Below are 16,130 nucleotides of genomic sequence, written 5' to 3'. Positions count from 1 at the left end.
AGACTCGGAATTGTGGGTCAAAGTGGTATGATGGTCAGCTGTATCAGGGCTCAGGCCATATCCATATTGAAATGCTAAGAGCCTGAGTCCTCCATCCCAAGGTCCTTGAAGTTAATTGTTGGAGCATGAAGCCCAGGATGCATGGAGTCAAAGACAGGAAGGTAAGCTTGGTCTCGGGACATTATCTAAAGATATAGGATACAACCATCTTGCTAAAGCTAAGCAGGTCTAGGTCTGCTCCATCTGGATGAGTGACCCCCTTGGGAATCCTATACTGGCCTCCTTAGCCTTGAGGTCTGTGATGGAAGAAGGGCAGAGTATGAATGTAATTATTAAAATAAATAAATAAATACGAGTTTTGGTCAATTTAGCAGTCTCCTGCTAGTTGGAGGATTCAATCTTACATTATCCCTCTTTGCTTCTGTCCCTCAAAAGCCTCTCAAAGCCTATGCAGATAAGAACATAAGAAGAGCCCTGCTAGATCAGGCTAAAGGCCCATCTAGTCTAGCTTCCCGGATCTAAAGGCCCATCTAGTCTAGCTTCCCGGATCTCACAGTGTCCCACCAGATGCCACAGGGAGCCCTAAAGACAACAAGAGACCTGCATCCTGGTGCCACTGTCTTGCATCTGGCATTCTGAGGTAGCCTACTTTTAAAATCAGAAGGCTGCATATGCCCTTATGGTTTGTAACCTATGATGGACTTTTCCTCCAGAAATCTGTCCAATCCCCTTTTCAAGGCATCAGGACAAGATGCCATCACCACATGCTGTGGCAAGGAGTTCCACAGACTAATGACATGCTGGGTAAAAAAGTTCTCTTGTTCTAACTCTCCCAACACTCAATTTTAATGGATGTCCCCTGGTTCTGGTGTTGTGTGAGAGTGGATAGAGGGATGTTCTTTTCCCTTTATCAGTCCCCTGCATAATTTTGTATGTCTCAATCTGGTTCCTCTCTCAGGTGCCTTTTTTCCAATTGAAGAGCTCCAAATGCCTTTCCTTGTAAGGGAGATGCCCCATCCCAGTAATCATTTTGAAATGAGGAAAACACAAGCCTACACCATTCCAGAAATGACAACCAGATAAGTGGAGGTGTTGGCCCAAAAATGGGATTCAGTGATTAATAAAAGGCAAGCAAATCATAAATAGCATCCCTGAATGCAAGTTGCTTGCTGTTCTCCCCCCCATCTTTGGCTACTCTCATTGCCTAAGAGAAGAGGAAGGGAGTCCTGTTCTCCTCCAAGGTGTGGGTGAAACCGTTTGCAAATGCACAAACATGGCAGATCAACAATGAACTAGAGGCAAACATTTCCCCCCCTTGCCTCTGTGCAGAGTCATCACACTCTGCCCCGGTGCCTGGGGCGGTGACATCATAACATCACATGACATTCCTACTCCCTTGAGTTTCCAGAGGAGAAGGAACAGGGCATGCAAAACCACCAGCACCTCCTCTGTAACTAGGGTGGAGCCTGTGAGCAGTGATGTACCCTTGCTTGGCAGGTGCCCTTTAGACTCTACCCTAGTTACGCCTCTGCTCCTGTGTGCAGACTCAGAAAACCACAGTTTGCAGATCATTGAAAGGAGTAAGTTTAAGTCCAGCTGGGCTTTCCAAGCCATCCAATTTCCTTTCCAGATGAACTTGGCCAGTCAGTGGCGCTTGCTGGTCCCAGCAGGTTGACCAACACCTTTTTTTGTGTGTGGGGTGGGGTGGGGGGTCGGTCACTGGGGAATTCCAGGTAGGAAGATGGGAAATAGCATAGAATCTGCTTCTAGCATCACTTTTTTGTAATGGTCCCGGGTTCTAAAAAGAGTAAGGCTTCTGCAGGCAGATCACCCGGACATTTCTACAATGAAATACCTCACAGTTGCCTCTGAGGTGGGGTGATTTAAAAAAGGATCAGAAATAGACAAAGAAAAGGAGGGGAAATTTATAGTTTGTGGCACAAGTCCTGTGTGAGCCTGGCTAGTTTCTGCAGTACAGTTGCAGGTGTGTTGCCTCTGTTCTTTTCTGGCTTACCGAACTTGTGACTATTGAATTAATCCTTTTGAAATGTGCAGTGTTGACTCTTGGGGGAGATATGGGGTTCCAACGCCCTTGAAAAAAGAGTTATTGCTTTGGTTCTCGCCAGTGGCCTGCTGTGACCTTGGATAAACTTGCTAATAATTCTCTCCTGTGGGTCTGTGGAAACTTTCTTGTTGGTCATTTGGGGCAAAAATAACTGCAGCATGCTGAGAGGCGGAGGGTGGGGCTGGAGAGTTGCATAATGGCTTGCTCAAATGCAGGAGGCAAATAAATGCCCTTTTCATGTGAGTCGGCCCCTCCCTGTCCTCTGCTTCATATCTTGTTTTTTTCTCTCTCCTGACTTTTTCACTGCCTATCCAGCTGAAAAAACAAAAGATATTCTGGATTCTAGCCCTCCTCTTCTGGCTGTTCCTGATCCTTTCATTCCTCTTCCTCTCTCAGACACACCAGGTAACTTGCAACTTGCATGTCTGAAGGGTGACGTGGCAAAGGGATCCCCAAGTTTACCCCTTGGATTGCACCCCTCCCCTGACAGTGTTGGCGTGCGTGTGCATTGTCCTGCTGCTCCAAGTGGTCATGAAATGGAGCTGAAATGACAAGTTAATGTGAAACCATTTGCAAGCCTGATTCAGGATGTACAAATGGCTGAAAGTTGTCTATTCTCCTTGATGTGAATCTCGTGAACCGGACCTAAATGTTGTGGTCCAAGAGCTCAGTGGTTTGTGGCCGTTTGGTGGGACTTGGTAAAACACAAGATTTTTGATATACCAGCACCTTGAAATACTTAATCAGTTCTGCACCTAAATAAAGGCAACCCCCCCAGTATCTGCAAATTCGGTTATCCATGGTTCTCTATGCCCCATTACCTTTGTTTATTTTGATTATATTTCTCCAAAATGATGAGGTGTCTTGCTTATAGCATTTGTTCAAGCAAGAGGTAGTGGGGCCATGGAGATAGCGTTTCCTCCTTATCCACTGTTTCCAGTACCTGTGGGTGTGTGTGTGCAAGAAATTATCCCTTACAGATACTGCCTGATCTTGTCTGATCTCAGAAGCTAAGCAGGGTCAGGCGAGGTTAGTACTTGAATGGGAGACCGCCTGGGAATACTGGATACTGTAGGCTTATACCATAGTCTTTCGAGACGGAAGGTTGCCAACCAGTGGCTTCTCCTAAGCATCTTGCACATTTTTGTCCTCCTAATGGTAGTCCCAGGTTATAAACGCAATGTCAAATTTAAAGGGGTTTCTAGCCCTCCAAAAGGAGCATGTCATGCAGTATTTTAAATTCATTTATTGTCAAGTGAAAACCAGTGTGGTGTAGCAGTTAATGTCCAAGGACCAGAGAAGCCCAGGCTCCAGTACTCATTCAGGTGTTAAGTTCATTGGGTGACCTTGGCCCAGATACTGTGTCAGCTGAACCTACCTCACAGGGCTATTGCAAAGGTAAAATTTTGCTGGAAGAAGTATGGGGGAAGAAAAGCTTGTGTCTCATCCTGAACTTATTGGAAGAAGGACCGGATAAGAACATCGGGCCAAAGGCCCATCTAGTCGAGCTTCCTGGATCTCACAGTGGCCACCGGATGCCTCAGGGAGCACACAAGACAACAAGAGACCTGCATCTTGTTGCCTCTCCCTTACATCTGGCATTCTGAATTAGCCTACTTCTAAAACCAGGAGGTTGCATATAACCATCATGGCTTGTAACCTGTGATGGACTTTTCCTCCATCAATCTGACCAATCTCCTTTTCAAGGCATTTAAGCGACATGCTGTCTGGGGTGTGAGCTTGCGTAGTCTCGTCTCCCCTCATATTTTGAGGTGCAGACGGGAGTGTGCTGCAGCAGTGGTATAACTGAGAAATCCACATGGATTGCAGAGCAATTAAATCCTTTAACCCTGCGGGATCTTGTGGTCTGCTTCTCCATCACTGAGTTTTCCATGGAAATGTGCCCTAGCAAATTGCACCCACTGGTGTTTCCTTGTATTTAATTTTTTTTTATTTGTGACCCTGGGCTATGACTGCAAATGAAAATGTAGCTGCAGCAAGAAGTACAAAGGTGATATTGAAAGCCTGTTTTGAAATTCTTGCTTATGAAATATTCAAGCTCAAGATGCTCTTATCCTTCTGTGCCTCAGTGTAAAAGGGAGTAGCTTCCCCTGAACAAGCTTATTGCAGGCTTCATTGCTTGACTTGTCATTGTAGAACATTAATTTTGCATCAGGCATTGGTTTCTCTCTGTTTCTAAGCCATTCCCATGCAGAGCTGGCCCAGCTGTGAGACAAGGTGAGGATGTTTGGCAGGACAGGTGGCATTCCCCTCCCCCTGTAAAGCCCTCACTTGTAAAATTGCTTGGGGCTAACCTGCAGCAACCTACTTGGTGTTGCTACACATGCTAGTTGTCTGTTGCAGTTATATAGGTACATAGAAGCAACATTCAGTGTGTAAAAGGGTTTAATTTTATTATTATTAATTATTATTAACAGTATTTATATACCACTTTCAACTAAAAGTTCACAAAGCGGTTTACAGAGAAAAATCAAATAACTAAATGGCTCCCTGTCCCAAAAGGGCTCACAATCTAAAAAGATGCCAAGGAATACCAGCAGACAGCCACTAGAACAGACAGTGCTGGGGTGAGGTGCTTCATAAGTAAAATGTGATTATCAGGGTTGTATGAAGTGCAGCTTGCTGAAGAATCTGTCTTCATTCTCCCCCCCCCCCACCCAGCATCTTTAAAGACTATATTTGCAATTATAATTGGCTGAAATCTCAGTGGGTATCTGAACAAGTTTTTCAGTAGTTTTAAGGAGGTGGCTTCAGTGTCCCAAATAACTCATTTGTCAAAGTAAAGCTTATGCAAAATCACAGAGTAAATAATGCAATGTGCAAGAAATAACATGGAATTGATGCAGGTTATATGCTCCAGTTTTCCCTGGTGCAGGATTTGAATGTCTTCGGTGTGAAACTTTTTCTCTCTTTTTCTAACATGGATACACACACATTTATACCCATACAAGTCGGACCTCGGTATCAGTGGGGGTTCCAATCCCACCCCCCCACCCCCCACAGTTACCAAAACCTACAGATAATGGAATTCATTGGGTGTGGTCCAGGGGGACCTCCAGTGGTGACCAGAGAGGCCACATGAAGCCTCTCCAGGCTTCAGAAGTGTGATCTGGAAGGCACTTCTAGTCTTGTCCAGAAGGTCCTCTCTGGATCCTCCCACAGGTTCCGAACCTGTGGTGGGTCAAATCAACAGGTTCTGAATCCGCAGATGAAGAAGACCCACTATGTATATGCGCGCACATTTATTTAGAGCAGGGGTGTCAACCTTAAGGCCCGGGGGCTGGATGCGGCCCTCAGAAGCTTTTTATCTGTCCTGGTTCTCAGCTGCTGAGGTGACACTGCTGAAAGGGTGGCACACATGATAATTGGGCTCTCTCGTGTCTTGAAATATGATCAAGATTTGTGTTATTTTCTCTCCTGTCATTATCAGCTAATGAGTTTCTACATGAGAACAGAGTGTTTATTTCTGGTTTTGACCTGTTTAATGACATCACTTCCTGTGTAATGACATCACCTCCGGCCCTCAGCAGGCATCATGAATGCTTTTTGGCCCTCTGCATGACATGAGTTTGACACCCCTGATTTAGAGGGTATATATTACCCTCAGAACTGTTGCTTTATAAAAGCTTTCATGCAATTTTAGCTGCTGCTCTTTGCAATGCGTATTGCAATCAAGTTGACTAAGTTTTGGAAGCAGCAGCAAAATGGAAATCTTTTGACTCCCTGACACCCTGGATAGCTTAGCAAGACAGAGTCTGCCTTTTAGTCCCAGAGCGGCTGTTTTGGGAAGGGCCTGTCATGTCAGGCTTCCAGCTCTACAAATAGAAATGTTTGTCTGGCTTCTTACTGGGTAGTTATTTTTTCCCCAGCTGAAGTCCGAAGAAAAGGACTCTGCTACTGTGTACTGTATTGAAGGTAGCTGCCCTTTTTGCTAGTTCTGTGGTTGAAGAGTGAGTACTATGCCTTGGGCAGTGTGTATTGCTTGTTTGAAGCCCTAGGGTGTGTGTGTCTTTTTTTTTGTATGGTGTGTCTTGATTACTGGAAGTGTTGCTGAATGGTTTGTTAGTGCTCTGGAGCAAAGGTCTTGGCTTGCCTAATTAGGATCCCTGTGTAGGATCCCATACTTTACCCAAGTATGTATTTCAGGTTTTGGTTGGCACATACTGACAGCATGGGGTGCTTTGAAAAGCAATGTGTGTGATGAAAAATAGGAATTTCAGCCTTTAAGATCACATACTGAAAATCAGCTTATCCTGGCTGAACCTTTGCCCACCGCAAGTTGTTCTGAGGGCTAGTGACCCTCCTAGAAGGAATGCCAGTACATTTGAATCTGTCCCCCCATCTTTTTTGGATTCTCGTAAAGGGGAGCGAAGTAGGCTTGTGAGGGCTTTGCCCACTCTCCCCATGGAAGAAAAGGGAATGTCCTGTTCTTGGTGAGAGCAGCAACCTGAAGCTATGCTGCATGACTTAAGCTGCTGTCCTCTGCACTCAGAGGTCTCTAAACTTTTTGACCAAAGGGCCACATTGAATATCTGGTACAGTGTTGAGGGCTGGGGAAAAAACTAAATAATAAAATTTAAATAAATACATTAGAGATGGAACTTAGATGAATGAATAAATGAATGGGTTCAAATGCCCAGGACTTCTCCAAGCACCAACACAGCCCAATAAATAAAGCTCACACTTAAATTCACCCCCATTCCCCCACCCCACAAGCACAACTCTTGTGTTTTGGTCATCTGGGCCAGAGGCTCTCAGGGGATCAGAGGCTGGATAGAGGCTAGCCACAGACTGCATTTGGCCCCCAGGCCGGGGTTTGGAGACTCCTGCACTAGTCTCATTAAAAGCAGCAGGGCTTCCCTACCAGTCAATGTGCCCAAGAATGTTCTCTCAAGTCAGCAGTTGCTCTCCCTTCCAAGGCAAAGGTGGCTACTACCAGGTGAAGTGGTGTGAAACTACAGTGGGCCTTCTGTATCCACAGGGGATCCATTCCAGGACATCTGCAGATACCATTTTCCACAGAGATCTAAATGCATGGGAATGGCCTCACAGGTCCTCCTGGACATGACTGGAAGTTCCTTCCCGTCACAGCCTTCCTCAGAAGTCCTCTGGATGTGTCCAGGGATGTGTGGTGGGTGGGGACACAGGTGAGAGAGCCCCCCCACCAGAATTCTTCAAAAAGTGCCACCACGTGTAAGGTGTGCAAGCACACACAACCCATGCGCACACTGCATAGGTTGTGTGTGCTTGCACACCTCACACGTGGCTCCACTTTTCAAAGGACTCTGATGGGGAGGCTTTTCCTCACCTGCCTCCCCACCACCGCATGTCCCTGCTCCAGTCGTGCTGCCTCCCTGCATCTCAGAACACCTCCCATACGTGACTGGAAGGTACTTCTGTTCACATCCAGGAGAGGGCCTCCAGCCACAGGCTCAGTACCCGTGGATACGGAAGTCCACAGTCCTGTGGAAGGTGTGTTGTAGTTTCATGTCTTTCTACTCAATTTTGCTTTTGCCCAAAGATTCATTGAGGTGGCCTATGTAATAAAAATGCTGATTTTTAAAAAGCCCTTAAACCCGTATAAAGCTGCAGTCTGAAGCATGCTTACTAGGGAGTAAGTTCCCAGAATGCAGTGGGACTGGCCTTTGAGCAAATGTGCACAGGTCTGCACCGTCAAAAGAAACCACCGAAAAACAGAAATGTGTAATCCACTAAGGCTGCAATCCTGTCCACAGGTACCTGGGAGTAAGCCCCATTTAATCCAGTGAGACTTACTTCTGAGGAGACAGACATAAAATTATGCTATTACAACTGTATGTATGACATGAGCACTACCCTGCAATCTTTAAATAAAGCTGTATTTGCAGAGGAATGAACCACAATGGTTTCACGTGGTGTTCAGGTTTGTCACAGTACTTGTTTGACAAGGTACTATAGCAGTCTTGACCCCCTATTAAGAAGTGAGCTGTTGTGTTGCACACACATCCCTGAGAATGTATTCGTGGCATTTGTGTCATGGGCCTATACCTTTTGGAATGCTTTGTAATGTGTGATTTTTGTACTTGCACCTATGTGTGTATTCGTTTGTTTTTAATAAAATAAAATCTAGTGCACCAAAGGGGATTTTTTTAAGGTGACCTAGAAGTGCCACAACTCTAAGCAGCTTCTTTCTTTCTTTCTTTCTTTCTTTCTTTCTTTCTTTCTTTCTTTCTTTCTTTCTTTCTTTCTTTCTTTCTTTCTTTCTTTCTTTCTTTCTTTCTTTCTTTCTTTCTTTCACATACTTGCATCCTATCTTTCAGTGAGAAACTACTGAAATTAGATTACAAAAAACATACAGTGGGTGCTCCATATCCATGGGGATCCGTTCCAGGACTCCCTGTAGTTACTGAATATCATGGATAATCAAATCTGCTGGGCTCTGCCTGGCACCACAATTATTGATCTGGGAGCCACGCCTGGTCTCCTTGGAAGCCTTCTGGACGTGACTGGGTTCAAATCTGCTGATGCCAAGCCCATGGATAAGGAGGGCCTGCTGCTATTCAAAAACAAGCAATCAGTAGTAATGAAATAGAATAAAAACAAACGGTCACAAGCTGAGGATGATGGCCCAGGAACACTATGTTAAGAAGCCAAGTCTTGGTGTTTTGGTGTGCAGCCAACAATGATGCACAAATCATAGAATCATAGAGTTGGAAGGGGCCTAATAGGTCATCTAGTCCAGCCCCCTGCCTTAGGCAGGAAATCCTCTTAGAGCATCTCCGACAGGTGCTTGTCGAGCCTCTGCTTGAATATCTCTAGTGAGGGAGAGTTCACCACCTCTCTCGGCAATCCGTTCCACTGCTGACCTTCAGGAATTTTTGCGCGATGTCTAATTGAAACCTCCTCTCTTGCAGTTTGTACCTGTTGATTCTAGTTCTGCTTTCAGAGGCAGCTGAGAATAAATTATTCCCTTCCACATGACAGCCCTTTAGGTTTTTGAAGAGAGCTCTCATATCCCCTCCCAGCCTTCTCCAGGCTGAACATGCCAAGTTCCCTCAACCTTTCCTCATAGGGCTTGTCCTCCAGCCCCCTGATCATCCTCGTCACTCTCCTCCGTACCTGCTCCAGTTTGGCTGCATCTTTCTTAAAGCGGGGTGCCCAGAATTGGACACAATACTTCAGGTGAGGTCTAACCAGTGCAGAGTAAAGCAGAACCACAACTTCTTGTGACTTGGAAGTTGCGATTCTGTCAATGCAGGCTAAAATTGCATTTGCCTTCTTTGCAGTCGCATCACACTGTTGACTCATGTTCATCCTGTGATCCACCTCAACTCCAAGATCCCGTTCACATGTAGTGCTGCCAAGCCAGGTATCTCCCATTTTTTATCTGCATCTTTGGTTGTTTTTACCCAAGTGTAGAACTTTGCATTTATCCCTGTTGAACTTCATTTCAGCCCAGTACCCCATTTTGTCCAGGTTTTCCTGAAGGCTTCTAATGTCTTCTATTGTGTTTACTCTTCCTCCAAGTTTGGTGTCATCCGCAAATTTGATGAGGCTCCCTTGTATCCCTTCATCCAAGTCATTGATGAAGATATTAAAGAGAACTGGGCCAAAGACAGAGCCCTGGGGTACCCCACTCAAAACCGCCCTAAATTGCAGTCTGGTGCTGTCCTGGTTTTCATTATCCCTTCAGGGATGTAAGCATATCCCCCCATCAGCCAAGGACCCAGCACCCCCATTTGCACAATCCTCCTTCTGAGAGAAGATGGACACAAAGTAGGAGTTGAGCAGCTCCACCTTCTCTTGGTTTCCAGACACTATTTGACCATCCTTGTCCAGGAGCAATCCCACCCCTCGTTTCTCTTCCTCTTTCTTTGGGCATATCTAAAGAAACTTTTCTTGTTGTTCTTGACATTCCTGGCCAACCTTAGCTTGTGCTGGGCTTTAGCATTCCTTTCCCTGCAAGACCGGACTGTCTGACTGTACTCCTCCCAGGTGATCAGTTCCATCTTCCATTTCCTGTATGTGTTTTTTTTAATCTTCAGCTCACTGTTGAGTTGCTTGTTGAGCCATCCTCGTTTTTTGAGGTGTCTTCTCCTTTTCGTTTTCATAGGAATTGTTTCTGCTAAGCCTGTAGAAGCTGCTTCTTAAAGAGCTCCCACCCATCTTGAGCCCCTTTTCCCAACAGTCGATCAACCCATGGGATTCTGCCTATCAACTCTCTGGGCTTGTTAAAATCAGCCTTCCTGAAATCCAACACACGGGTTTCACTGCATGTTCCTTTTGTTTCCCAGCAGTTTGTGATCGCTTTCTCCTTGGGTTCCCACTACTTTGACCTCTTCAACCAATTCCTCCTTATTGGTTAAGATCAGGTCGAGGATGGCCTCTCCCCTCATTCCTTCCTCCACTTTCTAGAAGATGAAGTTATCCTCCAGGCACTACAGGAATTTATTGGATCTGACATGCTTGGCTGAATTAGCCTCTCAACAGATTAACTATCCCATTACAACTACCTCATGTTTCCTTGCAATGTCTGCCAGTTGTTTCAAGAAAACGTTGTCCACTTCCTCCCTTTGGCCTAGTGGTCTATAATACACACCCACCACAATGTTGTACTTGCTGCTTTTCCCCCTAACATTCACCAGATGCTCTCCACAGGGGTACCTAGACCATTTTGTTGGATCTATGCTGGTGTATGCATTTTTGACATATAATGCCACTCCACCTCCCCTTTTACCACATCTGTTCTTCCTGAACAACTGATAGCCTTCCATTTCTGCACTCCAGTCATGGGAATCATCCCACCAGGTTTCGGTTATTCCTTTCAAGTCAACTTTTCCTTCACTTGCTAGAAGTTCAAGCTCATCTTGTTTATTTCCCATGCTCCATGCATTTGTATGTATGCAGCGTTAACCCTGCAGGTTGTGACTCAATGTCCATTCCCCTTCTTTAGTTAGGCTGGGCCTCTCCAAATATTCCCTAGTTACAGAGATGTCCCGAGGGTTCTCATCTGGAGCACTTAATTGTGTAGTAAGCTTCCGGCTGACGTCTCCAACCCCCTCTTCATTCAGTGTAAAGCCCTCCTGATCAGGTTCTCCATGCTTCGGCTGAAAACATTCTTCCCCCTCCTTGTGAGATGCAGTCCGTCTCGCACCAGTAGCCCCTCATCCAGGAAGCTCAGTCCATGGTCCCAGAAGCCAAATTCCTCCCAACGACACCAACGTAGTCAGTTGTTCACGAAGTATTCTTCTCTCCTTCTGAAGTCCTCTGCTTGTTACTGGGAGAACAGATGAGAATACCACTTGGGCCCCCAGGTCTTTCAGCCTCCTGCCCAGAGCCTCATAGTTGGTCAGCATCATTCGTACCTACGTGGATTAGCAAAAAGGGATAGTGATCCGTTGGTTTGCTGATACTGAAAGCAGTGATTCTGGAGGCCATTGTGGTACCTCCCAAAAAATAGCTCCATTTGAGCCCTCTTTGGACTTCATTCTGTTTTGGATCTTTGTGCCAGCTGCAAGCTTTCCTCTCTTGAATCTCTTCCTCCCCCCCCCCAACCCAAGATCTTGGTTACTGAACATCCTTGCACCAAACCAGCCTGAGAGAATTTGCACACAGCTGTCAGGCAATTCAAAGCCTGCTTAATGCAAATTGGCTAATTGCAGACCTCCAGGAACTCCATTTGCATAATGCATTATGCATTTTGGCTTTGGGGGACAAAAGGCAGAGATTTCTGCTTGGCTTGTGGGGTATTAGACATGTGGATTGATTTTTCTCTCCTTTATAAAGGGAGGGGGCAGGCGGGCATCAAGAGTAGCCTTTGGAGAAGATCGTTCTCCTTCAGCATTGAGAGAGAGAGGTCCTGGCTGCAGGATTAAATGAATTTTGAGGGCTTGCTCTCTGGGGTTGGCATACTATGTGATAGTTACTGAAGCAGAAGTTTGGGTGTGCTGGACTTTGTGGCAGGAGATCCCAAGTCACCACCTGACATGTACCAAATGTGCACCCAACATGTTGTAAGATGCTACTATAACTCTGAACAAGCATGTTGCCAGAAACAGGAATGTATCCTGGCTCTGTCAGTTCCAGAAGGCATGTGAGAGTGGAAACCATTTTTTCTGCCCCAGGGGCGGGGGTGGGGGGGTCTATTTCAGAAGCCTCTCTGCCTTGGAGGGAGGGGGGCTGTTCTCTCCTGGCTGAGTCATCTATTCTACCTTCCTAATTAGGAAGTATTCAAAGTATTCTACCTTCCTAATTAGGACTCTGAATTCTCTTCTCCCAGAGGTATGTTCTGTAGCATGTATGTGCTTTCTTTTTCTTCATTGATGTCGCTGACCTCAGGCATGGCACATTTTGGGACAGGTTTGTGAACTAACCAAGGTGCTTGGATTGTGTGGAAACTGGGCTGTGCCGTTCTGCTTGTCTGCATGTTCACAAAACATGGAATCCTGAAATGACTTTATATTCTGCACTTTGTTCAGCACAGCTCCCCGAGTAGGTCTCAGAAGATCAATCGATGGGAAAACCAATCAATTCATTAGAAGAGTTGTGTGAGGGGTGTTATGCCTCCCTGCCCTCTTCTTTTCCGCCTCACAGGATGGTTGGTAGACCACCGAGAGAGGAGTCTTCTGACATCTTAGACCAGCAATTTTCACACTTAGACCAGCTTCAGCACACTGACCTCTGTGGCCTCCTGTATGGACTTTGTCTCTTGTGATGGCGCTTCCGGGAGTCTCTTCTGCATTCTAGAACAACTATCTGTAGTGATGAATGTCTGTCCCTCTTTCTCCACTGAGCTGGAGAAGGAGGAAGGACAGATAATTTGTCACTACACACAGTTGCCCGGAAGAGCCACAGAGCCACAGAACCCGGAAGAGTTTTTCAGCAGTTTGCTCCAAACTCCCACAACACAGCTACAGACCTTTCATAGCACACCAATGTGCTATGGAACACCAGTTGAAAATCGCTGCCTGAGCCTGCAGATTTATTGTCGAAGAAGCTTTTGTGAACTGTGTGCATCTCATGGAGTGTTCTGAGGTGTTGCTCTCAGGTGCTCCGTCCTCTTCTGTTGAATCCTAGGTGGATGGGGTGAAACAGCTGGAGTTTGGGCTGTTAGTTTCCTTGGTGCCTGAGAACTGCCAGTACAGGTGGAGAAAAACAATAGTTAGCAAGAGATGCTCCACGTATCATCCATAGAGAATACCTTGGGTAGGAAACAAAATCCATTGTTCTTTGAATTAATAGTCAGGTTCCTGTTTGCATATCTATTTTTGGAAGGCTTTCTACCCTGTGCTTCAGCTGACATGGCTCCACGAGCATGTTACATGAAATCACGGGGCTGGTTCACACAACATTCTCCCCCACCCCCACAGTAAGACATGCACACTCTTGCTGCTGCAATCATATTTTAGTGCCTCCCTTCCCTTCTGGAAAGTTTGGGGCACCTTTCTTGAATTCCCCAGGGGAGTGGTTTGTCTGAATTGCTTCTTGGCATATGCCAATGTATTTACGTCCTTAAACCTTCAAGTGGGCTTCTTGGCATGCATAAAGGTTTGGGTGAACCCATTTGCACAATTATGGGGAAGTGCCCAAAGTCTCTCAGGGGAGGGGGGGCTAGGACATGCATGCTTTGCTAGAGCATGCATCCTTTATCATGCACCACTGGTCTGGGCACACAAGTGTCATCCGAATTGACCTACAGTGGGAACACACAAGTTGGGGGGTGCATCTGTCTCACAGGCTTCTTTTCTCCTCAGAACAGCTGTTGTTACTGTGGCCTCTTCTCTGTTAATCAAAAGATGGTGTTCTCAGAATGTCAAATTGAATATTTGTGTGACTGAATGCATCACTCAAAGGGGGCTTTTTTTTCTGCTTAAGGAGTTTACCCTCTTGAACAACTTTGTGTTCTGCTTCAACAAAACCTATTCTGAGGTTTTTATGTTTGGTTTCTCTGCTTCCTTCCTGTCTTCCTGCTCTCCTTCCCCTGCGCCACCAGAAAAACTGATTGAGGGCCTCAAATCTCCCGAGCCTGCACTTCTGCTCCCTGATATCCTGCCTCTTGCTGATCCCTTCGGTAGCACCTCCGATGCTGTGAATGGTAAAATCCTAAGAGCCTCTGGGGTGTGTTCTGACCTGTGTGTTCATCCCTCCCCTCCTTGCTGCATGTTGTGAATTGTGGTGGGAATGTGGATGAAGGGGAACCAGTGATGGGAAATGAAGTGTCCCTTGGAAGAGAGAGGAATATTGCATGGTAGATGCCTGATTGGAATTCACCTGTCTGTGGTTAAGCTCTTGGTCATATAAAGGCAGTTGGATTTCAGCCCCTGTGGACATCTTTTTTTCTCCTCTTCCCTTCACTAAATCTTGGTTTTCCCCAAACCAAGCCCTCAATTTGAAATCATACCTGTCTTCCTCTCTTCTTTGTTATCCCCCCAGGAGGAACCTCAAACTAGATCTTACCCATGCAGTGAAATGATGCGGTAGAATCCCAGACGTGGTAATGAACTTTACCACTTCACAGCACATAGAGGGTGTTGGAAAAGGCTGTCTTCTTGACACTTTTAGGGTGTAAGGCAGGGCTTTTCAAACTAGGGTGTCGCAACGCCCCAGCCTGTGGACCCTGGCCTCTGCCCCCTTAAGGACGGGGACAGCCTGGAGGGAGGAGGTCCATCTTGGATCCTGGAGGGATCGCGCTCCACTTCCACTTTAGCGGAGGCGGGGCGCGATCACTCCGCTTTTACATTCACTGCTGCGGGGAGCCCTGCCAAAGGTTCGCACCGGGCTCCCTGCACCCTGGGGAGGCTGCAGGAAGCTTGGGTAAGTGCACCCAAGCTCCTGCAGCCCCCTGAGCGGCACGATCCTGGGGATTGTGCTGCTACTTTCCACCTGCCCCCACTGCCTCCCACCCCTGCAAGCACTTACAGTGGCTCAAACTCTCCAGGAGAGTTTGAAAACCCCTGGTGTAAGGCATGGACCACACTGATGTTCCCCTTCAGTAGCCTTTCTTCCACTCAAAAGTCAGGAAAGTGCTCTTTTGGTTAAAGAGATGCTGAAAAGACATTGACGTGTCCTGCAGTAGGCAGCACCCTGCATGATGCGCCCATATTTAGATGTGTGTGCTCCAGCATGCATGTGCCCTAAAACATTCCTCATTGGCAGTAATCGTCTGTTGTTGGTAAACATGGACATTTATTCTACCATCTTTCTATTGTGCAGGTAGAAACAGCCTTAGAAATGGTTTGAAGTGTCCTAGAAGGGTGAGGCAGTCAAGTCCTCAGTCTCCTTGCCTTGAGATTTATTTCCACTGTGCTGTAGTCTTTACCATCCACTTTAGCAGGATATCTCAGCTCACATATCAAAGACCTAGGAAATGAAGCCCCCCTTTTCGGAAATTGTGTGCTCTGAATTTACCCTCCTGTCTGAGCACCTGGCCCACATCTTCTGCTCACAAGCTCCCTAAGACCCAAACTAGTACCTTAAAAGCTGTCCATTTTATTTTGCTTGCATGCAACTGCCAAATAATGTTTTAAACTGGGAAATGTTTTAAACTGGGAACAAACTGGGAATGTTTTAAACTAGGAAACATATTTTACAGTGCATACAATTTCACCAGTGCTAAAAGGTGTCCTTTGGGGTTTCTGGTTTGATGAATATCATAGCCTTAGACTTGCAAACCCAAAGAACTTGAGTGTGCTAGAAGGGTGTTCTTGCTGGCAGTTCAATTTGTGGAAGAAAAAACTGACAGCGCAATCCAATAATGCACTGGAACAGGCAGGCCAGGAAGCCTGCACTGTATCCAGCACAAGATTGGGGTCTGAAGGAGCTCAGCCAGCGGCAAGGGGAAACTCTTCCCCTTACCCCCGGGTAAGCCACTACAGCCCCAGTGGGACTTGTGCCACCTCTGAAGGTAGCATTCCGCACTGCTTGAGGAACGGGGTTGGGATCTGGCATAACGGCCAGGATCCAGCCTCGCCTCCCACTCACTGTCTGCTCTCCCCCTCCCCTCCTGCCACCTCCCTGCCTAGTGGGCATGGAGACTGGATTCAGTCTCCACAGGCTGCCGTGTTTC

At 46.5% G+C, this 16,130-nt stretch overlaps 1 protein-coding gene across 10 annotated transcripts in view; it reads left to right on the top strand.

Annotated features, from left to right (window-relative positions):
- AAK1 (AP2 associated kinase 1) overlaps window positions 1–16,130 on the top strand; it is a 106,556-nt gene that overhangs the window by 64,344 nt on the left and 26,082 nt on the right. For 5 of the 10 annotated variants that reach the window (XM_066639157.1, XM_066639155.1, XM_066639156.1 and 2 more), the window contains exons 17-18: window positions 2,381–2,470; window positions 14,058–14,159. The exons of 1 other annotated variant lie outside the window; for it this stretch is intronic. In XM_066639157.1, the coding sequence (XP_066495254.1) occupies window positions 2,381–2,470; window positions 14,058–14,159 (192 nt within the window). Of the gene's footprint in view, window positions 1–2,380; window positions 2,471–5,955; window positions 6,002–9,351; window positions 9,416–12,321; window positions 12,337–14,057; window positions 14,160–16,130 lie in introns of those variants that run through there. 4 more of the 10 variants (XM_066639162.1, XM_066639164.1, XM_066639163.1 and 1 more) reach the window with 4 other exon arrangements.

The sequence above is a fragment of the Tiliqua scincoides genome, chromosome 11, assembly GCF_035046505.1.
Source record: "Tiliqua scincoides isolate rTilSci1 chromosome 11, rTilSci1.hap2, whole genome shotgun sequence".
Lineage (NCBI taxonomy): Eukaryota > Metazoa > Chordata > Lepidosauria > Squamata > Scincidae > Tiliqua > Tiliqua scincoides.
The sequence above is the reverse complement of the archived record's forward strand: the minus strand, read 5'-3'. Positions and strand labels throughout refer to the sequence as shown.